The following is a 27,328-nucleotide window of genomic DNA, read 5'->3' on the forward strand; positions in this document are numbered from 1 at the left end:
CATTGAATCACATATTCTCACGCTTCCAACTCCCAGCACACCAGTTCTTCCTTATCAGAACCTCTAGTCTCTGAGCTCTCATACTTTCTCTCATTCATCACTTCCCTCCTCATCCGGTAACTGAGGCGTCACTGCAGCCACTGGTAATCTGGGCCAGTAAACCCGGAAGGCGTGTGGAGGGCTTTGCGCATGCCCAGCCACTACGCGCAGATTGGAGCCGCTCGGAGGCAGGACCGGAGTGACGTCACAATGGCGCGCCGCTCCCTGGCGTCCTAGCAAGGTCGCTTTGCAGAGCGGGAGCGCGCGTAAGTGACAAGACCCTGGTTTGGGGGCGCGCCGTATCCTGCTGCCTTGGTATCAGCGGCGACATGTCAGGGTATACGTCCGACGAGAAACTGCGGCTGCAGCAGCTGCGAGAGCTGAGAAGGCGATGGCTGAAGGATCAGGAGCTGAGCCCCCGGGAACCGGTGCTGCCCCCGCGGAGGGTGTGGCCTATGGAGCAATTCTGGAATAAGTTTTTGCAGGACGGGGCCTCCTGGAAGAATGTGGTGAGTGACGGCCCTCTCCCACACCCACCCTGACTCCCGCCCCGTCGCGGTCCCCGGACTGGCTGCTGGGACGCCTGCTCACTGTAGCCACATTAGGGACTGACTCGCTCTACCCCCGAAAGTTCCGGTAGTTCCCCAAGGGAGAATCAGATTCTACCGAGACTTAGGTTTAGCTGGGACGCTCTCTGGTCCCAGGAATCATGGGCTGGGAGTCAGGAGTCAGGAGTCCGGAGCTTGTATGGCTTCGGGATGGTCTTGCCCTTTGGCTGTCAAGTGTGATGAGAAGGAGGCGAATCTTCGCCTGGGTTTTACAGGACACTGCAGGCTTGGTTCTCTTTTGACTGTGGAGACCTTCCCTCAGAATGATGGCCAAGGATTCACTAGAGTTAAAATTCAATGATTTTAGTATTTGAAGACACTTGTCTGATTTTTGAGGTTGAGATTATAGAGACCAACTAACACTGCACTCGACTACCAGAAGGCACAATGAGCCTCTAGCTGGTAATACAGCTCTATGTAATGACCATAATAGAAGGGGTCCTATTGGTATGCTGAGTGAGTCATATTCAAGAGCCCCCTTTCTTAACCGCTACTACGTACGTTGAACACACGCTTTCATTTAAGAATGCCATTCCTGGACTTTGCAGAAAATCACTCACTCAAGTGCTGTCTTTATTTTCAGGGTCTCCTGACATTTTCTTGAGGTCGTTAATTAAATCACATCAATTATGAATGATGAATGCTGTATCTCAGAATTCCTTGCAACTTTGGCTAATAGTAATGGTAATAATATAAGTAACACTTCGGTGCTTACTTTGTGCCTGGCACTTTGCTGAGGGTTTTACATGTGTTACTTTATTTATTTTTTTTTACTTCCATAAGGTAGAAACCATTCCTAATCCTCGTTTTAAATATGTGGAAACCGAGACCTGCAAGAATTCAGTGATTTACCTGTGGTTCCAGGGCTAGGAATTGAAGAAGTTCACTTTGAAATCCATGTGTATCTTATTGTGCTACAAAGTCTGGTGCAAATTTTTCTAAGAAAGTGGTATTAGATACTTATTTATGATGGTAAAATTAAACTCTAATTCAAATCTTCTCTCTTCTCACCCTTTGTATCTCTGGCATTACTTAACTGATTTGGCAACCACTGGTTGAAAGTTGACATCCCACCCGTCAGCCAGTGATGTAAGGAAGTAAATAATCATTTGTTGGGCTTCCCTGGTGGCGCAGTGGTTGAGAGTCCGCCTGCCGATGCAGGGGACACAGGTTCGTGCCCCGGAGCGGCTGGGCCCGTGAGCCATGGCCGCTGAGCCTGTGCGTCCGGAGCCTGTGCTCCTCAACGGGAAAGACCACAACAGTGAGAGGCCCGCGTACTGCAAAAAAAAAAAAATTATTATTATTATTAGTTGAAATCTCTCTTACCTTACTTTGAGTTAACTTTTTTTTTTTTTTTTGCGGTACACGGGCCTCTCACTGTTGTGGTCTTTCCCGTTGAGGAGCACAGGCTCCGGACGCACAGGCTCAGCGGCCATGGCTCACGGGCCCAGCCGCTCCGGGGCACGTGGGATCTTCCCGGACCGGGGCACGAACCCGTGTCGCCTGCGTCGGCAGGCGGACTCTCAACCACTGCGCCACCAGGGAAGCTTTTCTTTCGTAATCATATCTGTTACAACACTTAGAATCTAGATTGTCTTTTCCCTGACAGGATAGGTCTGTTTCAGTCAAATTGGCTGCCATGGAAAAGTTCCATTTTTAGCTGTCTTTTGTCTTTCTTTTTAAAAATACTGTGTCTGAAGGCACCTCAAAGTGAGCTTGGAACACCCTTATCCCAGTATGTAAAATATTCTTTTTCCAGCATTAGTGCACTCAAGGTTGTCTGCCCTACAGCTAGAATAATACAAGTGTTGTTGATTATGGGTATCTGAAATTGATAGATTAGGGAAATGACTTTACCTGAAAATTCTGTAGTTCTGATTACTCTGGTTAAATTGATTAGAATTATTTCATTATTTATGCCATGTTTTATCTTAAACAAACTTATAATAAGGGTATTTTTAGAAGTCTTTTTAAAAACATTTATAAATACAGTACTATAGTTTTGCAAAATGCTGCTTCTCTTAAGCCTCCTTTGCTTTGAACTCTGTAGGTGTCACCTAGCAGGCACTATGTTTAGTAAGAATATTCGGTGTATGAGGTTAGCTACAGACTACATGGAAATACGTAGCATTTAGAGATTTTACAATAATAGTGATATTTTTATATCACTGATGCTTTTTTTTCCTGCTACAAATGTATAAAAAATAAGATATCTATTTTGTGTATGTTTTTTTCCCCCCAGATCTATAAGACATACCGACACAGTATCTTTGCTTTTACTCATGTACTGATCCCTGCCTGGATTATTCATTATTATCTCAAATATCATGTGAATGTAAGTGTGCTTTAAGTATGTATTTTTCAGAATTTATTTTTAATATTGTACAAAATTATTTCCTATGTGGCTATGCCTTACCCGGCTCTACTTAGTGGAAATAATCTGCCACTTATAACTGATTTTGAATTACTTTGAATCTTTTTAGGTAAAAGGTTTAATGAAACTTAGGTAATGTATGGTTTTTCAAAAAGTTGATCTTTATATTAGTTGTTTACAACTTGAATTGCATTTCCTCATGAAACAATGTTTAAATGATCAGAAATGTAGTTGACCTAATAATACTGGTGCAAACTCGGAGTCCTGAGTTGTAAGGGAGAAAATAATTTCTGCTCCTTTTTTTTGAGCACAGATCTGGTATAAGATAAAATTCACAATAGATAAAGGTTATCCTTGTCATCATTTCCTTTTCCTATGCTCTGTCTGGTTTTTCACAACTTACTTTCTTTAGAATTCAGCATGTCCAAAAGCTTGAATTTTTTTCACTGAAAGATCTTGCATTGAATTGAGTCTGTTGCCATATTTTAAAGGCTAGGGATACCCTGGTGTAGGGTGTTAAATCCCAGGCAGGCTGAGGAAGGAGTGCATTTTGGGGAGTGGCATGGAAGGGAGAGTGGTGGTAGTTGCCCAGCATGGAGTTTTGTAACCCAAAGAGTGAGGAGGGCATTCTTGTACCCAGTGAGGAGGCTTCAATCCTGAGTGAGTTGCTGAGTGGGTAAGGGGACAGGGGATTGGTGAGTGTACCTGTTTGGAGGGCAGCAGTGTCAGCAACCTGGTGTAGGATATTGGAACCTGAGCGAGGGGAGGAAGACATCAAGAAGGAGTGTGGTTTGGGGCAATGATGGAGTTGGCAACCCAAAGTAAAGTGTCAGAATCTGAATGAGGTAAGGAGGTTATTTATACTGGAGTGTGGTGGTGGAGATGACAGGAGATTGGTTATATACAGGAAGGTTGATCAAATGAGAACATATGTTGATGATACTGGAACCCTGAATTCTCATTGTCAGAAAAGGGAGTTATGCATATGGAATACAGGGAGAAAACCTTGTACTGGAATGGAAGAATTGGAAGTATTGTTGTGACTCATGATTTTTAGTATGTATTGATAAATACAGAAATAAATATAGCTGTAAATGCAGATTTACCTAGCTCTTTCCATTGATAGGGCCTGTGAGCATTGCTACCCCATGGTATCAATAACTAGCACATCTAGCAGCTGGGCTTACTTTCTAAATGCAGTTTTCCACTGAAAGGATCCAGAGCTCCTTGGAGAAATGGCTGATTCCAGGGCTGGGGCAGGGAAAGTACAAGATGAGCTTGTGCCAGAAAGTAAAGAAGTGTGTTCAAAGAATGATGGAGATGAATCAAAAGGACAGAGTCAGCTTGAAAAGACTCCCATTGGAACAAATTTGAGCAGCAAAATAAATGATAGTAATAGATGAGAGCCAGCTGGATAAATAAAATGCAAATCCATGAGTCCATGCTCATATAAATTAATTAATAGATGGATAGAAGAGAAAGCTTTTTTTTTGTACAGTAGAGTAAATAAGAAATGGACAAGAAAAGTCACCATTTGAGAATCATCATAGTAATATTTTATTCAGCCAGGGAACATCAAAAGTTGCTAGGGCCTCCCTGGTGGCGCAGTGGTTGAGAGTCCGCCTGCGGATGCAGGGGATACGGGTTCGTGCCCCGGTCTGGGAGGATCCCATATGCCGCGGAGCGGCTGGGCCCGTGAGCCATGGCCGCTGGGCCTGCGCGTCCGGAGCCTGTGCTCCGCAACGGGAGAGGCCGCGACAGTGAGAGGCCCGCATACCGCAAAAAAAAAAAAAAAAAAAAAAGTTGCTAAAATTAATCCCCAAATTCCTACCTTCAACATACTTATTTGTTACAAAGGGAAAAAGAGTAACTTTGTAATGGAGGAAACCTGGCAGACATCATCTTAATCAAGGAATCTAAATTACATTACCAATAATGGGACAGACTGAAATTGTGTACTACTTGATAGGATGCAATAAGAAGAAAACAATATGTTTTGCGATGTTCCTGCCAAAAATGTATAAGCTGAATCTAATTGATGGACTTTTCTGCATAATAATTGGCTTGTTACCTTCAAAAATGTCAAGATCATGAAAGTTAAAGAACCATGGAAGATTTGTTCCAGATTGAAGAAGACTAAAGGGACTTGTCAACTAAATGTGAACTTGATTCATGGGCACAATCTGCTTCGTCAAAAAAAAAAAAAAGAGATGACATTGGCAGTCAGAACTTTAAACAGCCTACACGATGGATGGAGAACTGGTTATATAAGGGGGGATTTTTTGATAACTCCAAACAGTTATGGAGACAAGTGATAAAATTTGAATGGGTTCTTCAGACTAGATTGAAGGTATTAATATATCAATGTTAATTTCCTGATCCTGATGGCTGTATTGTGATTATTTTAAGAATATTGTCCTTATTTGTAGGAAGTACACACTAAAGTAATAAACCAGTCAGCAATTCACTATGAAGTGATTCAGTAAAAAAAAGTTTGGGACTGCCTAACAAATTGTAGCTAATCCAGTTGAGGTTTGCTTTCCTGTAGCCTGATGAAAGGAGAGTGAAACAAATAACTGGGGTTCTCAGAAAATTCACTCTTATGTCACTTGTTCTCTGTTGACTGTGTGGGTTCTTTAAATTTCTGATTGCTGACAACACCTTTGTTTTCTTCACTAAGATTACCTCTGTTGATCATCAACTATGGAATGCCTAGTATGTCTTCCTTTATTGCTGTGGAAAGAATATATAAGACGAAATTCCTGACCTCAAGGAGTTTATAATAAAGTTGGAAGATAGGTATGATTTGGGTAAAAGTATGGAGGAGAAAATCTGTTCCAGTTAGAAAAACAAGGAGTTAGTAGTTAGCATGGTCTTGTTTACCGAAGATAGGATTGCCTAGAACTGCGAGTCTCTTGGCTTAGTAGGGTGGAACAAATAAATGGAAGGTCCTGAAAGCTAGGCAGAGGAGGTTGAACTTTACGTGGTAGGCAGTGGGAAGCTTTCCTTTTTTTTAGCTTTCCATTTTTAAGTAGGAGAGTGAGTTGATAAAGTGATATATTTAAACATAAAAAACATTGATATGTAGGGTGAATTGGAGGGAGGAAAGTATTGACATCAGGCAAATCAGCTGGAGGCTGTTGCAGTTTAGTAGATATTAGTTGATGAGAATCTGGTAGGGCAGAGATAACAGGAATGAAAAAGTAAAGTGAAGCCAGAAGATACTTTTTCAGGAAGAAATAACTCAAATTAAGTCGAGTTTTATTTTTAAGTATTTATAGGACTTATTAATGACCCTAAAAAGGAAAATCTTTTTAAACTTAAAAATCATACATCTAAATCAATTATGCATTTTAACTAGAATCCTAAAACTAATCTTTTAGAATCTCTAATAGCCTGATGATCTTAAACATTACAAATACTCTATATCAGAATATATGGATTGTCCCAGTGTTTTCAGAACTTACTAAATTTGACATTCATCTGTTTATACCCTGGGTTAATTTACCTTGTCATATCTGTATTTAACTAAATATTTCTAGGATTGAAAAAACACTTATCTCCTAAGAGAAGAAAATTTAACAAGCTGCAGTTACTGGGTTGACAATTCAAGACATTAATATGGCTGCTTATCTGAGGGATTCATACTTCCAGGTGATTTTTCCTGAGCCACAGATGGATATAGTTAAAGGTTTTATGTCAGTAGATGTCCCAAAGTCTCTCTTTTACCTTATTCTTTGTCTTGGTTTGGTTAGGCCTGCATCCTCTACTGTTGCACCTAGTTTACTTCAGCTAATACCTTTATGCTTAATTGAATTTAACATTCTCTCTGAAGACATTTCAGTATCTTCTTGCCTCTGGCCACAGTTTTTAGAGACATTTGAATGTCCTCACATTGTATTCTGAGTTTCTCTCCTGCTTTTGGCTCCAATTTGCCTGAGCCTTACATCATGCCAATAATCTTTTAAATTTTTTGGTGTTATCTTGTACAGATGTGTATGCTTAATAAGTACATTTATTTAGCACCTCCTATGTGCAAGGCACTGTTCTTAACACAGGGATATAGCACTGAACAAGGCAGATTGAGTTCCTGTCTTCATGAAATGTTTAGGGAGACTGGCAATAAGTAGATAAGCAAAGAGGTATATAATGTTATAGGAGGTGATAAGTCTATAGAAGAAAAACTAAGGGTAAAAGACTAGAGAATGACAGGGGCTGCTATTTTTATTAAGCTTCTTTGAGGAAGTGCTATTTGAAAAACACAAATGAAATGAGGATCTGGACCAAGCAGGTATTTAGGAGAAGAGCATTTCACGTAGAGGAATCATTAAGCATAAGGGCTCTGAGGCACAAGCAGGCCTAACTGATTGTATTAATACAAAGGAGCCACTGCAGCTACAGTTCAGAGAGAGAGAGAATCAGAGAGGTAGCCAAGGGCCAGATCATGTTCTTAGAGATCACAGCAAGGACTTTGGCTTTTTTTCTTTTTTTTGTAAGAATTATGAAACTTTGAGCAGAGGAGTAACAGGAGTGATGCATCTTGAAAGAATCACTCTACTCTGCCTGCAGTGTGGAGAATAGACTGTAGGGAGAGCATGAGCGGAAGCTGGGAGACTAGTAGGTGAAAAAATGATAAAGGCTTGGACAAGGGTGGTAGTACTAGAGGTGGTGAGAAGCAGTTAGATTCAGGATAAAATCTCCTCCTGCTGAGGAGTCAGGGTTTTGGGCCTTCGTAACTAGGAGAGTGAAAGTGCCATTTACAGAGATAGGGAAGAGTTTGGCACTGAGGGACATTAAGTGTTGGACCTGATTAAGTTTGCAATGCCTGTTTGATCAAGTAGAGATCTTAAGTAAATAATCGGATGTATGAGTCTGGAGCTTAGTGAAAGTTTGGGGCTTAAGTTAAAAATTTGGGATATGAGGGGAAAAAAAAAGGCAAAAAAATTGGTGCCAGCGTTTCTACTGAAAAAAAATCGGGATATGATCTATTTTATTTTAGAAGAAACTCTAAAACTATAATTAACAGAGCATTACTTTTATTGCAGACAAAACCGTATGCCATCGTTGAAAGGAAGCCCAGAATATTCCCAGTAAGTCTTAAAACATCTCTGGTTTTTCTTCTGTTTATTATATTTCTCTTTCCTTTCCCAAGTGATCATTAGACTAAAATTCTCCTTTCTTCTCACTGAAAGTTTAAGTGCCTGTTTTGTATATTCTTAAAAAAAAATAGGAGGAAATAATGTGAGGTAGCAATTACAGTTGAACCTGGGATATGGGCACATTTCTTTTCACCCTGGCTGTAAAGCTTGTGTGACCTTTGTAGTCCTAAAGTGAATTGAAGGTACCAACAGTTTTTCACTGGTGCCATTTCACGTAGGGTTAAGGACTTAGGGCACTAGCCTGTGCAGATACCTGAGCATTGTAACAGCAACTAAATTCCTCTGTTATTATTTCCGAACTATCATTTCCTATGGCAGTTAGACCATAACCTCTCCATCTGTGAATTTATAATGTCAATGTGTGCTTTAAATTTTATGTTATGAATATGTAGGCTATTATCCTAATTTAAAATAAGTCTTCATCATTAAAAGATTACTTATTAGTCCGTTGGTATTTTACTAGCTGTTTGTGAGGTTATTGGTTAGCAGAGTCAAATACATGTTATGTTCTTGTTCCATTTCTAGTCACAGATAATGAACTACCATCAATCTCTAAGTCATATAATTTTAGAAAACAAAACTCGATGTGGATTCTTTCTTCTATCACATGACATGGTCACAATAATCCATTGACGACTGCAACAGAAGGGAATTTTAGGGAGAACTACCAAAATTGGCTAACTCTTCCAGTTGGAATTCTGCTTTAGGAAATAGTAGGGGATTTCTTCTATATTTCATTGTGTATAATTGATGTGTGTCAGGGCCTAGGTAGGCTCAATTATCTTGTTGGTTTCAACAAGTTAGGTAATTTATTTATTCTTCCATTTATACATTTGTTTATTGTTTATTTTGCCATTACTGTTCAAAGGAAAAGAAGGAGGACCCTCTTTAGAAGACCATATAGTGATTCCATAGTATCTCTCCTACTTCCATATTTTTTGCCACTGTGGTTCTTTCCTGTTTCTGTACCATTGAGAAGCTGCCCCTTTGAAGACCTGAAGAATGCTCATCTGTACATACCTTAGAATAGGATAGACAGTAACAAATAAACCCCCAAATCTCAGTGGCTTAACAAAAGTTTATTTTCTATTGACATCACAGACTAGCATAGGTCAGACAATTATAGTGAGGCCATTGGGACTATGAGGCTCCAAGATCATAGGGAAAGAGAGGGCTGGATGTCTCAGGGGATGATTTTAAGGTCTAAGCTTGGAAGTAGCTTACATCACTTCTTTTCATGTCCTGTCGGCCAGAACTCAGTCTCATGATCCCACATGTCTTCCTGCTTTTTTATGTTTCTCAGCCTCCCATACCTGGAGTCTCTGCCACAGTGTATCCTTCTAGTCAACAAATAGCTCTTTGCTTCCTTCTTCCCACACATGTAACACAAGTCCCTTTCCTAGGGAGAAACCCCAAGGTCCCATTACATCACTGCAACCTAAGATCTTCAGATGATGTATAGTAATATCCATCAGGATTATTCTTGGAGATTCTTCTCTTGGAGATTTGAGGATCAATGGCAAGTGAACTGTATCCCTTGCCTCCCAACCACGCCCATTATTCAGCGATGGAATTTGGACAGCATAGCAGTCACTTGGCTCTGAAACCCCAGTGGTCAAACACTGTAAAGCCTCCTAACCCCTGTGTGTGGGAAGTTACTTGAACAGGAACTGATTTTGCTTCTGGAAAGAACACCTTTGTTCATTGTTCTTCCTGGTCCCTGGCTCAGTCTAGGGGGATTCTTTCTTTTCCACCATCAACCTAGACCACATCTAAAATGAGTACTGGGAAGTATGCCCTCCTTAGGGTTGTACAGCCTTTAAAGTCTACCTCCTGCTCACAGAAGTTTGAGGGCCAGAGGTTGTTTTAATCAGAAGCAGTCATAGGCTTTTATTGTCTGTATGTTTGGTTTCTTTGACCATCTAGTTCTCACATTTGGCAGGCATGGAAAGAAAAATACTTGGTAGGAGTCTAATCTTTTTGCTTCTAGTCAGTCCCACATGCCAGTATCTGTGGTTTCTATACATAGTTATCAAGTTGTTTCATTTCTTTATCCTTATTCTACTGCCTCTCTCAACTCAGTTGAGAGGCAGCTATGTGGAGGCCACCAGAAACACACTCTAGTTAAAGGCTACCTTTGTTTCAGTCTGATCTTTGCCACGGTGCTGGGTCTCTCTGTTTACTGAGTTTTATTGGGTTTCTGTTTCTCAGAATCTTTTCAGTGTTGTTACTATTTAGAGGTTCAGAAACAATCGATCTGATTTTCTAATATTGCAAGGTCCCGAAATTTTAGATTCTTATTTTTATTTCTCCTCTCAAATCAGCCACTTCTTACCTGAGCTTATGTTTCTTAAAATACACTAAGGCAGCCACTAGTAGTTAAACACATACTATAACGTTTTTTCAGGTACTTCTAGAACCTCAAGTTCATTAGACAGTCTGCTTCTAAGTTATTAGTGCCTTTTGTTTCCATCTTATAGCCTCCAATGCCAGTGTCCTTGTAGCCCCACTGCTAAGCCAGTGCCATGTGGTTCAATTTTTATTACAGCAGCATTAGTACCACTTCAAGTTATTAATTTCTATGTTAGGGTAATGCTAGCTGTGGTAACAAGTTTTCCCCCAAGTATATAATGGCTTAAACATAATACAAGTTTATACAGTCCTGAGCTGTACCAGGTCAGGGAATGGTAGGTGGTGATGGGGATAATTCTACTCTACTAAGTCAATTCATGGACTATCAGGCTGCTGTCTTAAACAGAGAGCTGAAATTAAAGCTAGGTACTTTGCCTAAAATTATACAGCTTGTCAGTGGAGGGTTCCAGGATTCACACTACTTGGTTCTGGCTTTAAAGTCCATGCCCATTCTGCCATACACACTGCATCTAGGTTTGGAGAGACACCTGAACCAGCTGCCCAAGGAAAGTTTGCATTCTGTTTCTAATATCCATTCTGAGCCAAATGGTAAACTGGTGACTGCCTAACACATTCAGTTGCTGGGAATACATTACCACCTTATATTGAAGTGAAGATGTTTACCTGCAGCTTTCTAGGGCTTCTATTTCTTGGGGCCAAGCAAATAAAGATTATCCTTTTATCACTTTGTAAAGACAACTTTCATGTCCTTTCTAGTCATTTTTGAGTGCAACTTCCCCTATTCTCTCCCTTATACCTTAAGATTTTGAATACTGGTTGCTCATCTTTAGACAGCTTCTATTTTGCCTGTGTCCCTTTTAAAGTGTGAATGCCAGAAGTGACCTCGATTTTCCAGATGAGGTCTGACCAAATGGAACTATCACCTCTGTAGACAAGATTTTTCACTAATGCGTCTTTGTTTTTCTAGGGTGATACAATTCTGGAAACTGGAGAAGTAATCCCACCAATGAAAGAATTTCCTGATCAACATCACTGAAGATTACTTTTAAAATTTCAAAGGTGTTTGAGCCCAAGTTTGTTGCTACATTACCACTTATTGAATCTATTTTCTGGAAAAGTAACTTTAATAAAGTTTACTCAGATATGTGTTGTCTGTTTCTTCCCAAACTGTACGATTCTCTCTGTACAATTTGAGACTCTTCGACTTATCTAACAATAAGTAAAAACTGGACATGCTAAAAAAATGGTATGGGCAATCACCTACTTTTTCTGGCCATTTTTAATTTGGAAAACAGCATGTAGAAAATTCTTTAGTCATATGACAGTTTTTTCTTAAACAGTACTTAATCTACTGTGATGTGAAGGTATACAATGTAATGAAATGTTGCAATAAACAAATAAAAGAACAAGTTCCACACACTTTTAAAGAAGGCTTTCTGAAGCATTTCAAAAGAAGTATTTTAGAAACTCTAGATTAAAAAGCCTAGATGTAGGTTGCTTTGTTATGTGAGAACGTAAAAGACAAATCTCTAAGTATATGAAAAAGTAGCATATTAGTGTTTATTATAAAGGACGGTATACAAAAATGAATTTCGAAGCTTTTTATTAAAGATTTTACTTTAAATCGAGACACGTGTCAGATAAGCATGAGGTAAAGAATTGTATATGCATGGAATCAAATCCAGAGGAATTACAAATTTTCATTCATCCCGAAGATTTTGTATATTCCTTAGCTGTCGTCGTGCAGCTACAGTTGATGCATAGATGACGTATCCCCAGGAGAGCAATACGACCGCGAGGAGCAACTAAGAAATGCAAGAGGAGGAGTAAAAGCAAAAACAAGTGAGTGGCACTTCCTCCTCCCCCCATCAAGTTGGTGGGAATTTTAGTGACAAACTCGTATAAATGTGGTTCCGGAAGCGAGTACACCAAGCCGCTATTACGTAAGGAGCGGAAGAGCGTGTCCTCCCGGAAGAGGCGGAGTCGAGGTGAGGGAGTGAAAGGCTTAATTCAGCAATGGATTTTGGAGTTTCTGGGCGCTGAAGAAATAGCGGGCTTTACCCGCGGGCCTCAGGAGTCGACCCCGTGGAGCCCCTCCAGGCCCGAGACCTACCGCTGAATAAATCCGGTCCAGGGTGCGGCGACTCATTGGCTTCATGGTAAGGAGACGGCGGTAGTCCGCGGGCAGGGGCGGAAGCCGCAGGCCCTAGAGTAACCTCCGGGGCGGTGGCTGCCGGGCGGCGGCGGCCATCTTTCAGCCGGGCGCGAGCGCCCGCCCACTCGCCTTCCGGCGCGTTTCCCCTCGGCTGGGCCGGCCTCTTCCGCCCGGAGCTGTGGGCGGTGTCACGTGACCCGGGGCCAAGCACGCGTTTCGGGAAGGCGGTTAGAGAAACGAGAAAGTACGTTCGAAGTGCTTTTTGCCAGTTAGAAGGATAGGCTTGACTCGTCAGCCGGTCTTCCTTCAGTTCCAGAGCAGTATTAATACGAGATAAGGTAGCGTCGTGTGCATTTAAAAGTTTATTTGGAAAAATAATCCACGTTTTAAATACTACGCCGACCTCTCGCGCTCAAAGAATTAATGTTTCCTCCCGGTTCTGTTCCCACAATGTAGGTAGTTCGTGTATTCATCTTTGATGTAAACAAGAGTACCACCCGCTTTTGTATAACTGACGAATCGTTGTGGGCATCCCTGTTAATTGAGCTTTTCTTCAAGAAATAAGTCTGAGAACGCAATGGCTTGTTGATGTCAGTGATACTCTTAAGAAGAAATAACGTGGCATGAATTACTCGGCAGAATGTAGCTGCCAATAAACAAGTGTTTATTGAACGTTTGTATGCTTAGGACGGTAGCACGAGCAAATATTAAACCGAAGGACAGAGTTTGGCACGCGGAGCCAAGTTCAGCCCTAGAATGTTCGGGACACTCACATTTGAGGCGAAGAATGGGGCAGAGCGCCGCTTTAGGCACCAGCCGTTATATCTCTGTAATCTCAGCTGTCGCCTAAACAGAGTTTTAATGCAGATTTCGGAGAGTGGGGAAGGGTAAAAACGTTATCTGTTTTGGGAAGATTTCAAGGCCCTATTCTCTTAGGTTGAATCCCTGTTTATCCCTATACTGGAGTTGATCTTTCTCTCTGAAAACTGTAGGCCTCTGATTTGGGTATTCCATGCGAATCCCAGTGTTGTTTCCTAACTCTGCAGCCGGAGGTAGTCCCTTAACCTTCGGGTAACTCAGTTCCTTTAACTATACACCAGATAGAGTTTTAGTAACTTCTCACAGAGTTTGGTGAGGTTTAAATGAGACCAAGCTAGTTATCGTGTCTTCCGGGTAAATTAGAAGCGAACTTTAAACTAGTGCCCCTGTAATCCCCAGAGATTGGCAGCAACCAGAGTAACGGCATAATAGCGATTATGCCTCGGTGGGTCAGGTCGCTCTCAGTCCAGGAGTGGAGGGGGTTGGGAGAAGGGCCGGGCTCGGGCCGAGCGCGCTAAGCCCCGCCTTAAGTGCCGGCGTCTTCTACCGCGCATGCGTTACGCAGGCGGGTGCTGTGTTTTGACTTGCTGGGGGTCGCGGAGTGGGTTTCGCTTTCTGCCACCGCTTTCTGCCGCCGCCCCCAAGCAGCCATTGGTAATGAGCGCTTTTCGTCACAGGGGTCGCAGCAGCCGCCGGGGTCTCCGCTGTCTCGCGAGGAGGGTGAAGCGCCCCTGCCTACTCCCGCTCCTGAGGGCCGGCGGAGAAGTCGCCGGGTTCGCCTTCGCGGGTCCTGCCGTCACCGACCCAGCTTTCTGGGCCGTCGGGAGCTTGCCACGAGCTCCCCAGCCGGGCCTGCGCCGGTATCCTCCGAGGTGAGTGAGATCGGGAACAATGGGGCGCCGGGGTCGGAAGGGCTGGGCGATCTGGAGCTCCCGCCTGCAGCTAGGCCCAGGGTCGAGGGAGCTGCGGTCCGGGCCTGAGGCGCCGTGGCTGCCTGGCAGGCCGGCGTCCCGGCGGCTCCCGCCGCGCACCTGTGGATCCGTGCCGGTGGGCGGGGGAGGGCTGCTTTCCGAGAAGCGCTCCCGAGGGCGCGAGCCCAGCCGTGTACTGGAAGGAGATTGGTCTCCGGGGGAAAAAGCCGACACAAAACACATAACGTTTGAGTCTGAGTCGTGGCATCGCCGCTGTCAGAGATGTGACCTTGGGCGGGCCCTTAACCTCTCTGAGTATGTCTGTAAAACCGGAGTAACGGTATTTTAGTTCGTTGTGATTATGTAAGGCACGCGGTGCTTACCTTAGATCCTGGCAGGTGGCAGTTCTCAACCAAAGGACTGTCGCCGTGACTGTTGGAGTTTGTACACTGTTTACACCCTGTAAGCCTGTGACTTCTTCATCCATCAAGTCAGCGCCGCTTTCCTCACGGCCTGCTGATTGGTAGACTGGAAGGGGGCAGTACTGAGATGAGGCAAATAGTGATTTGAGAGGAAAAGTGAATAGAATTTTTGGTAGGTAATTTTCAAGATTGTTTAAGATAAATTCAGAAAGAGTTACCGAAGATTTAAGTTAATAGCGGTGAGGGTTGGGCTTTTTAGCTTGTTTTTAGTCAATGACTTTGAAAGCTAGAGAGTCAGCCGAAGCAGTCATGCTTATCTGGAATGAGTGGCTTTAGAGGGGAATGGTTCCTAAGCAGTTCTTTTTATTGCTGCAACTGGAATTAAATTTCGTAGGGTCTGGTCAGTATTTAAGTTTTCTAGGGTCTGGTTAGTAGATCCTATAACTTCTGTTTGATTTCTTGGAATTGGTGATTAGATTGCAGTTCAGAGACGTACGTGATTTCTTTAAGGTCACAAGAGCTTGGGCCCAGATTGTTTTTAATACTTGGTATATTTCTAGTACATCCACTTGTGAATCCTTTTTAGCCACTTTGCTTAGATATATTAAGTACAATATTGATATTAATATGAAAATCATTTAGTTGTTATAGAATGTCATCTTTCTGGGCATTTTATAATCAGTTATGGATGATGGAAATGATCAAAATTAACTTTATTTTCACATAACATAGGAAAACAGTATTAAGTTCTTACTGCCCACCACGCACTTTGCTACGGGTTTACGTGGAATATATCCCTTCACACAGCCACTTTTTCAGGTGGGTACTGTTACTCAGCCTGTTTTAGAATTGAGAAAATGTAAGATTTTGTGAAATTAAATAACTTCCTCAAGATCACGCCACTAGTAAGTAAGTGGTTTTGATTCTCAGCCCTGGCTCTACATTAGAATTAACATCACTCCGTCAATGTAATCAGCCAGTGATTAAATTGTATATACAGTGATAATTTAAGGAATGCCATAGAAGAAGTCTGGTTTTATTAAATATTTAATTATGCAGAGCATTCCTACTTTGTATCCCTGTGCAGTTTTTTAAATGTCCGGTTTGTGGTCTAATTTAGATTCTAGCCTCCCGACACTTTATCACCCTCCACCTGTCCACCCCCACCCCCATCCATTTTCCCTAGATATTTTTGCTCGTTGATTATCTGAAATTTCCCCCAACATGTGATATGGAGGGTTCTTATCCCTGTTAAAGCCAACACATTTGAAGATTTGGGGGAGGGAAGGTTTTGCTTAATCAATTTATTCTAAAGATGGCAAACTTTATTTAGAATTTGGAAGGCAGTTAAGGAAAAGGGTTCAGAAGAACTGATTAACTTATCCCCTATGGGGAAATTAATTTGAAGTCCTAATTCCTAGAGTGCTCGGATAGAGAAACTTTTTTTTTTTTTTTTGCGGTACGCGGGCCTCTCACTGTTGTGGCCTCTCCCGTTGCGGAGCACAGGCTCCGGACGCGCAGGCTCAGCGGCCATGGCTCACAGGACCCAGCCGCTCCGCGGCATATGGGATCTTCCCGGACCGGGGCACGAACCCGTGTCCCCTGCATCGGCAGGCGGACTCCCAACCACTGTGCCACCAGGGAAGCCCGGGATAGAGAAACTTTTATCACAGGCTTCTTCTAGAACCTGAAGCACTAAATCTATCATCAGGTCCACCTTTGCTACCTGACCCGGAACTCTCCCGCAGACCTACAAATCTTAAATCTGTCTGCTAGCCATCCCTGTTCTATGCCTTAATTTGTATTTTTGAAACAGTTTTGTTGAGATATTTATATTTATATTTCACCCATAAAGTTCACTTCTTTAAAATACAAAATACAGTGGTGTTTAGTGTATTTATGGAGTATATTTGTGCAACTCTAATTGAACATTTTCATCATCCTAGAAAGAAACCTCAACACCCCCCCCCACCCCGCAACCACCAGTCTGCTTTCTATCCATTTGCCTATTCTGTAAGTTTCCTATAAAATACATACAACATGTGATCTTTTGTGATTGGTATTTTTTCATTTAGCATAATGAAAAAACGCATCCATATTGTAGCATGTGTCAGTACTTTATTCCTTTTTATTGTCAAATATTCCATTGTATGGAGATTCCATATTCATCAGTTGATGAGCATTTGGGTTATTTCCACTTCTAAGCTCTTAGGACAAACACTGCTATGACTCTTCACTTACAAGTTTTTGTGTGGGCATGTTTTTGTTTCTCTTGCATGGATAGGTGTGGAATTGTTGGGTCATGTGGTAATTCTACTTCATTTGAATTAGCAAATATTTTAATTTTAGTATTTAGTGATGATTTTGAAAGAGTAAATCCTTTATATGATGATTTATATTCATTGCCATTATTTGGTGTTTCCGATGAATACCATTCTTTGTACCGAAAGATATTCCTGTATAGAAATACAAAACAGGACTAATAATTTGTTCTTTTTTACCTACTGTGGATGATGTTACTCATCATTCTTTAGACTGGTGCTGTCAATTTGGTTAACAGACTTATAAAACTAGGGAAGGGAGGACTAAAGTTCCATTTAAAAAATTATAATTAGTTGAGATTTTGTTTTATTTGCACTTCAAGTTATTACCAAATAATTTTTTTAATGGATGCATTCTGGGTTGTAATTTTTATGTGAACTGGAAATATTCAGTAAACACTAAAATTCTGTATTCCAAAGAAACAAATTAAGATTAAATGTATTAACTTGAATTTCACCAGTCTTTTTAAAATTCTAATTACCCCTTTCTTATATAGAAGGGCAAACTAAAGTCCAGAATTAATGTGGATTTCTCCAGTTGACAGAGTTAGTTTTAGGTGAAACCTGGTCTTCAATCCAGATCTGATAATCTCTCCAGTGCCCTGTTCACTCTTCACTCCTTCCCCTAATGCACATGCACAGTCTCTTATCCTAATGGTTTTTATTTTAAAGATTTTTTTCTCCTGAGTAGGAGAATTTAAAAATATTAGAAGTAGGGGGAAATGCTGAGAAATTTATGTAATATTAAGGTTCCAGACTTTAAATATATTAGCAAAAATGCAATTAGTATTAATATATTTATAATTCTCTTCTATTTAAAAACAATGGTAATTTTTACATTTCCACTCTAGAAACAGGACTGGAAGTATTTGGAACCCCCTGAAGAAACTTGTTCAGTGTTAATTGGTTTCCTATTAAGTTATAGCTCTGAGAAAGCTAAGATGCCCTAGATGAGCAAGTTTAATTTGAAGTCTGTGGTGAAGTACTTATATTTTACAATAATATTGATAGGTTTTTATCGTGGGCTTTATTTGTTTTTGTTAGACCTAGGTATGGCCAATGAGTTTCTTGTTTAGAAAATTGCAATTCTATTATTTGACTAGATAGCAGTTGACTCATGATGGGCCTTTCTGTGATGGTGGAGAAAGATCAGTAATAGGCCCAGGAAAACATAAAGGAAGAAACTAATATTTAACATCTATAAAATGTTTAGTATAGAAAGCAGCTAAAGAGGGATTTTTAAGATAACAAGGCCAAAATGTAATGCAACTAGATTTCAGCTCTGGAAAATTCATTTTGTAAGTTATGGGTCTATATAAACTGACAAATCTAAAGCAAATTAATCTTTAAGATTCTAGTGATTCTTGTGAGAAAAGGTAAGGAAGGAGACTGAAAACATGATTTCAAGGTACTTAGTGACTGACTGGATTAAATAAAAAGGCGAAGAAAAGCTTCTTAGGGATGCTGAAAGGAGTCAGTGATGAACTGAATATAATAGTGTAGTAAGAATAGTGTAGTATAACAGCAGTGTAGTAATAATAACAGCAACTAACATTTACTCAGCAGTTGCTATAAGCCAGGCACTGCCCATGAGTGCTTTTATATTTTGTTATTTCATTTAATCTTCACTAACAGATCCTTTTTTGTGTGTGAAAGAATCTTCCACTAAAAACCACAGAATTGGTTCAAATAGGTGAACTTTCTAGTATGCAAATTTTCTCCCTAAAGCTATTTTTAAAGATACATGTATAATACTTACTCAAACAAAACAATTGAGTAGTCCGTAGTGTTTGGGGCATATGTATGCAAGATATAAAACCATGTGTAGAAATAACTCCAACTGAGAATTATGATATTTTTGGGTTTTGTTTTCTAGAGAAGGATGGCAGGGGCAGCAGGGAAGCACATAAATGGACATTTAAAAAAATCTGGAAAAACCATGAGAAAATGTTAGCTGCTAACTCTTGAGTGGAGGATACGTGGGTACTTGGTATATTTTCTTTTGCACTTTTTTGTACATATCAAATTATTTTTTAAAAAAGAAAAATAGAATATTATATAATATTTGAGAGCTTACTGTGGACCAGGCACTTTTTCTAAGGGCTTTTTTTTTTTTTTTTTTAACATCTTCACAAATCCTGTGAGGCAGGTTCTAGTATCAGTGAGCTACAGATGAAATTGAAGCATAAGGACGATAACTAGTAACTAATCCATAGTCACACTGGTAATGTGGCAGCAGGATTCAAACCCAGGAAATCTGACTTTAGAGCTTGTGCTTTAAGTACTGTATTACTATGCTATACTGCCCCTTTATGTTACAAAGACAATAAACTACTTAACTATTTTTACCAAAGTATGTTTCACAGTCATTTGCATTTTTTTCAGATTTAGTCATTTCTTTTTTATCAGGTTACTGATGTATTTTTTTCCCTTTTACAGATAATGGCATCAGCCGCTAAGGAATTTAAAATGGACAACTTTTCACCTAAAGCTGGCACTAGCAAATTGCAACAGACAGTACCAGCTGATGCATCTCCTGATTCTAAGTGTCCTATATGCTTGGATAGGTTTGATAATGTGTCTTACTTAGATCGCTGTTTACATAAGTTCTGTTTTCGCTGTGTACAAGAGTGGTCAAAAAACAAAGCTGAATGTCCACTATGTAAACAGCCCTTTGATTCTATTTTCCATTCTGTGAGGGCAGAAGACGACTTCAAGGAGTATGTCCTAAGGCCTTCATACACTGGTTCTTTTGCTACCCCTGATGGTCAGCGATTCCGCTATCGTACAACTATGACAAGGGAACGAAGTGCTTCTATTTATTTACCTAATAGTACCATGAATAGAAGAACAACAACTCCACCAGATAGTGGAGTAATATTTGAAGGGTTAGGCATTTCAGCAAGACCTAGAGATGGTGAAATTCCTCCATTTATGAGACAGATTGCAATAAGGAGGCCAGCTACTGCAGATGAAAGATCTTTGCGGAAAATTCAAGAACAGGATATTATTAATTTTAGGCGAACTCTCTATCGTGCTGGTGCTCGAGTTAGAAATATTGAAGATGGTGGCCGCTATAGGGATATTTCAGCTGAATTTTTCCGTAGAAATCCGGCTTGCCTTCACAGGTTAGTCCCCTGGTTAAAACGTGAACTCACAGTTCTCTTTGGAGCTCATGGATCATTAGTGAATATTGTCCAGCATATCATCATGAGTAATGTTACTCGCTATGACTTGGAGAGTCAGGCATTTGTGTCTGATTTAAGGCCATTTTTACTTAATCGGACTGAGCATTTTATACACGAATTTATCAGTTTTGCCCGATCTCCATTTAACATGGCAGCCTTTGACCAGCATGCAAATTATGATTGTCCTGCGCCTTCATATGAAGAAGGTAGCCATTCTGATTCTTCGGTCATAACAATATCTCCCGATGAAGCAGAGACCCAAGAGCTGGATGTTACTGTAGGTACTGTTAGTCAGGCACCATGGGATGATGAAACTCCAGGGCCATCTTATTCAAGCTCAGAGCAGGTACATGCTGCCATGTCTTCCCTTTTAAATACTTCTGACAGTTCAGATGAAGAACTTGTAACAAGAAGAGCCACATCTCAGATGCAGGGAGTACAAACCAATGACGACATAAATAATGACAGTGATTCTTCTTCAGATAATTGTGTCATTGTTGGGTTTGTTAAACCACTAGCTGAGAGGACCCCAGAACTTGTTGAACTGTCCTCTGATTCTGAGGAGTTAGGTTCCTACGAGAAAATGGAGACTGTGAAGGCACAAGAACAAGAGCAGTCTTACAGTTCTGGTGATAGTGATGTTAGTAGATGTTCATCTCCACACTCTGTCCTTGGAAAGGATGAACAAATAAATAAAGGTCATTGTGATTCTGGTACAAGAATCAAATCAAAGAAGGAAGAGAAACAGTCTGTATCATTGTCCTCTCCCAGAGACCTGAGCTCATCCATCAGAGGAGACAGAGTATATTCCCCATATACCCGCAGACACAGAAGGAGGGGAAGATCCAGAAGTTCAGATTCATGTTCCCAGAGTAGGAGTGGGCATGATCAGAAGAATCGTAGGAAGCATCATGAGAAGAAAAGAATGAAAAGCAAACGATCCAGAAGCAGGGAGAATAGCAGACCTAGAGGTAGAAGAGACAAAAAGAGATCAAGAACTAGAGATAGCAGCTGGTCAAGAAGAAGCCAAACTCTATCTCTAAGTAGTGAAAGCACAAGCAGATCAAGATCTCATAGCAGTGATCGTGGTAAAAGAAGATCACGGAGCAGAAATCGAGATCGTTACTATTTAAGAAATAATTATGGAAGCAGATACAAGTGGGAGTATACTTACTATAGTAGAAACAAGGACAGGGATGGCTACGAATCATCTTACAGGAGGAGGACTCTGTCCAGAGCTCATTATTCCAGACAATCTTCAAGTCCAGAATTTAGAATTCAGTCTTTTTCTGAAAGAACAAATGCTAGAAAAAAAAATAATCACAGTGAAAGGAAATATTACTACTATGAAAGGCATAGATCAAGGAGCCTATCTAGTACTAGATCAAAGACTGCATCTACAGGGCCTGACCGGGTGAGAAATGAAAAGCCTGGCGGGAAACGAAAATACAAAACACGGCATTTGGAGGGTTCTAACGATGTGGCTCAACCATCTCGGGAATTTGCTTCTAAAGTAAAGGAAGGTCATTACTCAAAATCTTCATCAAAATTGGATGGAAGCTACAAAAATGAGAGTGACAGCTTTTCAGATAGCCCATCATCAGACAGAGAGACAAAGCACAAGAGAAGAAGAAGGACCCGGAGCCTAAGTGTAGAGATAGTTTATGAAGGGAAAGCTACCGATACAACTAGACACCATAAAAAGAAAAAGAAAAAACATAAGAGGAAGCATAAGAAACACCATGGCGATAATGCTTCATGTTCCCCAGTTGTGATTACCATTGACAGTGACAGTGATAAGGATTCTGAAGTAAAGGAGGATACAGAATGTGACCTTAGTGGTCCTCAAGACCCTCTACGAAACGAATTTTTGTTTCCTTCCTTGGGACCATTTGAAACTAAAGATGTAGTTACAATAGAAGATGAATTTGGTGTCCTGGGCAAGGAGTGTGATATTACCACACTTAATAACAACTTGAATAATGCGAACAAAACTGTAGATAATATTTCACCCCAGGCAACTTCAATTGAACAGACTCTTGATGTAAGAGAAGAGAGCACCTTTGCCTCTGATTTGGAGAGCCAGCCCAGTAATGTCTCTTACCAAACTGAGTCATCAAGGCGATTGCCATCTCCACGGATATCATTAATGTCAGTGTCTCTTGGTAGAGACCATGATATGTCTTAAAACTGCCAAAGCGTCTCATTGAGAATTCTGGTGGTATAAAAAGTAAAAAAAAAAAAAAAAAAAAAGTCATCTACTGCAGTCTGTTTAAAGATGACACTTGGTGAAAACGCTTTTCCCCCTTAAAAATATTTTGTGATTTTTTTTGTGTGTGTGTGTTAAAAATTTGTAAAAATCATTATTTGTTCAAAAAATATGTATGTCCCACCCTCTGAGATATGCACTTTTAAGTGAAGAAAATGATATGCTAGCAGTTTATTTAAAACTTGGGATCCTTTTTAAATAAAAAATATAAAATTTAGAAGTAATTTCATAAAGCCATACGGTATTGACATATTTTTAAAGTAGTCGATGAGTATTTTTGAATTTTTTGTTGAGAGTTATTCTGGAAATGTGCTATAAGCTAGGAGAATCCCTTTGGACAGTCTTTATTTTTCTTCTTAAAAATTTGTATGATTCAAAACCATTTCTTCAGGTTAAATTGAGGAATTTTATCTGCACAGTTTATCTTGACATCTGCCAAAAGAAAAATTTAAATATTTCCTTTATATACTTGTTTATCTGGACTGCCAGTAAAGCAAATGTGTATTCAACAAAAGAAAAAATAAAACAGTAACACTTTAAAACAATCCAAAAATTTTCCTTTGCAGTATTGATTGTTTTTTAAATCAAATTATTTTAGTGGAGCTAAACTGTTGTAAATAGTTAAGGATATCCTTGTGTTATAAATACTGAATTTCACAGTTTTAATGGGAACTACATTTAACCTCACAGTTTTAATGATTATTTTAGTTCTTTAATCTGATTATGAAGAGTATCTTAATTTGCTGTCTTCAGCAAAATGCAGTTATGTAGTGTGTAGTATGTAGCTTACTAAAAACAAACCCTTGCCTGACTTCTTTTATATTGGTAGTTCTTTTACACAAAGTGGCTGTGTTTGTTTATGTTTTATTCTGGTTTAGAGATGATAAAAACTGCTGTACCTCTATAGCCTGACGTAGGATTGCCAGTGAACAGTAGAGCATGGATGAGATCTAAATTTAGCCGTCACTTTGCTTTGCTCCCATGTTCATTCATTGTTGAACAGAAATTGGAATGTCTGCTGTGTGTCTGCAGGTTTTTAGGGATTCAGTGATAGAACAAAGCAGGTATGTTCCCTTTCCTCATGGGAGATATATATATATATATATATATATATACATATATATATATAAACATTAAAAACTATAAGCTCTCTGGAGACAAAGTATAATTTCCTGTAAGAGCACACAGTGGGGGCCTAATCTCAGGTGGAAGTAGTGGTTGAACTGAAATCCAGAGAACAAGTAGATATTAACTAGGAGTAGAGTTGTCAGCAAAGGGGATGTGCAGAGATCCAAAGGCAGAAAGGGAGTCTGGCATATTCTAAGGACTAAAAGAAGCAGGCTTAGCTAAAGGACAGAGAGTGAGGGACCAAGCTTTGTAGGCCCCACTAAGAGTTTGTGTTTATCCTAAGGGCAGTAGGAAACTGGTTTGTAAAGTAATGAGAATCTAAAGTTGACACAATTTTAGTAAGCCCAGATGTGGAGAAATTGTGGGATGATTATAGCTGATCAAAGAATATACTTTGAAATTATGAAATGACTGTAGTTTTTCTTAAGTGCTAAAAATGTAAGAATGCTGTTGTATTCCACATTCTGCTTTTGCATGGTATTTTAGTGAACACCCATCTTAATACATGGCACCATCACATCATCCTCTTAGGTGTTCAAGCCCCAAATTTCCAAGTCTTTGATTCTTCGTTCTCCTTCAGCCCTCTCATCCAGTCACTAAATCTTGGTCACTAGATATTTTTCTAATATTTCTAATGTGTCTGTACCATCATCCAGTCTAGGCAGCCATGATCTCTCACCTGTACTACCATAATGGGTCTGCCTGCATCCACTGTTTACCTCCATCCATTCTTGATGTAGCTTTCAAAAGACCTTTAAAAACATTTTTTTCCCCTTTCATTCTACTTAAAATCCTTCAGTAGCTTCCTATTATTCTTAGGATATTTATTAAAAGGAAACAAAAGTCCAACATAATATGGATTACAGATCTCTGCTTAATTAGACTCTAGTCCATCTTTAGCTTTTCTCTCACTTCATTTGTGCTCTGGCCACACTAGCCAGCTTCAGGTCTGTGGAGGTGCTGCTCCCTACTAATTCAGAGCCTTCATGCATAGCGTTTTCTTCTGCTGGGAACTGAATTCTCTGGCTAAACTAGGTTAATGTTAAAGTGTTCCCCTCCACTCCATGATTTCCTCTCAATTACTTCCTCTTAACAACCCTGGACTCCTTTAGGGTATGCATCACAAGTTGCAGTTGATTACTAATGTCTTCTCTCTCACCAGTCTGAAAGTTCTTTGGCAACTGTATGTGTTCTACTATATCCCTTCTCTATTTTCTTTCACATAGGATATGCTTAAAGCGCTTATTGGGTGGACGTATAGGTGCTAGAGATTTTTAAAATTGGCTAAGACCTGCTTTCTGCTTTCACAGAGCTATACTTTCTATAAACTTTCAACCTAACTCTGCATTCGTTTAGCCTATTCATCCAAGTTTGTTGTCCATGAGACATTTTATTTTACCTCAGGTTTTCAGTGTTTTTGCGACTTATTTCTGTAAAGTAAATGCAACTAGGCATTTCCACTTGCTCATTCATTGGGCGAGCACTTGCTCAATCTCATACTCGGATTCACAACAGGAAAACTTGTTATTATTACTTCTTTGTCTAAATAGTCAAATTTGGCCTTAGTTCTTAGGGGAGGCAACCCAAGGGAAGCCCTAACCCATCTAGTCTGTAGTAACAATAGGTGGTGTGTACAGAGGAGCAGAATTTATGCAAGGTCAGCTGATGGCCTGTACTTGCTGGGGATTATTTTTACATCATGGGGAATAATTGCAGTCCCCTCTACCGTAGGCTGTGGACACCTGAGCCAGTCGGTAGTGCATCTCTGGACTTGGAAAAATTTTTCATAAGGTGCTTTGGGGTACTGGAAACCACCAGCAGCCATTGTCCCCATGAATTGGGGCAGGGGATGAGAAATGGAAAGGGGTTCCTCCACACAAACCAGATTTCATCAGGATTCAGAGCATGGATCCATTTCTGTTGTTTGTTTGTTTTTTAATTTATTCATTTATTTATTTTTGGCCACACTGCGCGTCATGTGGGATTTTAGTTCCCCGACAGGAATCAAACCCGGGCCAAGACAGTGGCAGCGTGGAGCCCTAATCACTGGACCACCAGGGAATTCCTGAGCATGGATCCATTTGTAACATTAAGCTCATTAGACCTGTGTACTATCGAAATGGTGACATTTTAAATTACTATGATAATGTAGAGACCAGAAATTGTATAGACACGTCTGGTGATTGGTGCTTTTAGGAAAACCCACACGGACATGTAAATCATAATCATTATGTAACCTACTCTCAGATGGTTCAGAAGATGCGTATATAGTTGGAGAGGAGTAATGATAAGTTGTGGTACAATTTAAAAATTGGTGAACGAGGGTAAAACATACAGAAATCCTTTGTACTCCTTGTAATTTTCATGTAAGTTTGAAATAGTTTCTTTTTTTTTTTTGCATTACGCAGGCCTCTCACTGTTGTGGCCTCTCCCGTTGCAGAGCACAGGCTCCGGACGCGCAGGCTCAGCGGCCATGGCTCACGGGCCCAGCCGCTCCGCGGCATGTGGGATCCTCCCGGACCGGGGCACGAACCCATGTCCCCCGCATCGGCAGGCGGACTAGCAACCACTGCGCCACCAGGGAAGCCCGCTATGGGTCATTCTTGTGCGCATTAACGTTTGAGAAGCACTGCCTGTGGATAGTTCTCATCAGCAAGCAAGCGAGCATGTTCTTGATTTCTTCCTCCAAGCTTGCCTCTCTTCCAGTGTCCCTGTTAATAGTTGGCACCACCATTCGTGCAGCGCCTCAGGTTAAACAAATGGGAGCTCTCCTTGACTCCTCTCTCGCATATCCTTCATCCAGTTCAACAGCAAATTGTGTGGGATTTTAAGGTTATATATCCAGCAACTTCACCACTTCCACTGCTTTGATCCTAGTCCGATATGCCATGTCTCGCACTGGGACTAGTGCTGTAGCTTCTTACCAGGTCACTGCTTCCCCCTTCCCCCTTGCAGTTTGTTTTCTGTTCTCCCTCTCAAAGTCCTGCAGTGGTACTCCAGCATATTTAGGATCAAAACCGTTGTCCTTTATCTTGATAAGTCTGTCAGGCTTTATGTGAACGGCCTTGGCCACCTCTGTCTTCCCTCTCCCCAACCCATTCCACCCCACAACCCTGCACACCTTTTCTTTTGCGGACCCAGTTCACTACTGCCTTCCCGCCTTGGCACCTTCTCTTGTTTTTAGGTGGAATGCTCTTCACCCAGTTGGCATGCCCTCACTTTGTTTGTGTCTTCCCTGATCAACTCATGTAGTATAAGTAGCCCCCGTTACTCTTTATTCCCTTATTCTGCTTTATTTCTCCTCATTGCCCTTACTACTACCTGGCATCTACCAAGACTTTCTTATCCAACTCCCACACTAGAATGTCACAAGCTCTAAACTTAACTTTTCCATTTTAGTCATGGTGCTACCATTTTCACAGTCATTCAAACCAGATACCTGGACTGTAGCCTTGATTCTTTTTCCTCTTCTTTCCTGCCGCCGTTCACACAATCCTATCACTAAAATATATCTCTTCTTCTACTCCCACTGCCACTGTCCTTATCTAAGCCCTCCTCTTCT

The 27,328-nt window shown here is 40.7% G+C and overlaps 3 protein-coding genes across 3 annotated transcripts; 2 read left to right on the forward strand and 1 right to left on the reverse strand.

The window, feature by feature from the left end:
- Window positions 1–250: 250 nt before the first annotated feature.
- NDUFB6 (NADH:ubiquinone oxidoreductase subunit B6) lies at window positions 251–11,699 on the forward strand. Its single transcript, XM_081238306.1, has 4 exons — window positions 251–548; window positions 2,890–2,982; window positions 8,067–8,111; window positions 11,521–11,699. Exons 1-4 carry the CDS (start codon window positions 369–371, stop codon window positions 11,587–11,589), a joined length of 387 nt encoding a protein of 128 aa, XP_081094432.1. The 5' UTR covers window positions 251–368; the 3' UTR covers window positions 11,590–11,699.
- Window positions 11,700–12,030: 331 nt separating this feature from the next.
- Window positions 12,031–13,045, reverse strand: SMIM27 (small integral membrane protein 27). The gene is given in 3 exon segments (XM_081236321.1): window positions 12,031–12,277; window positions 12,279–12,358; window positions 12,667–13,045. Coding segments are annotated over 3 exon segments (159 nt in total). The 5' UTR covers window positions 12,712–13,045; the 3' UTR covers window positions 12,031–12,243.
- Window positions 12,553–22,888, forward strand: TOPORS (TOP1 binding arginine/serine rich protein, E3 ubiquitin ligase). Its single transcript, XM_081236320.1, has 3 exons — window positions 12,553–12,712; window positions 14,205–14,399; window positions 19,621–22,888. Exons 1-3 carry the CDS (start codon window positions 12,710–12,712, stop codon window positions 22,555–22,557), a joined length of 3,135 nt encoding a protein of 1,044 aa, XP_081092446.1. The 5' UTR covers window positions 12,553–12,709; the 3' UTR covers window positions 22,558–22,888.
- The last annotated feature ends 4,440 nt before the right edge of the window (window positions 22,889–27,328 follow it).

Source organism: Mesoplodon bidens, assembly GCF_964165515.1.
Source record: "Mesoplodon bidens genome assembly, chromosome: 6".
NCBI lineage: Eukaryota > Metazoa > Chordata > Mammalia > Artiodactyla > Ziphiidae > Mesoplodon > Mesoplodon bidens.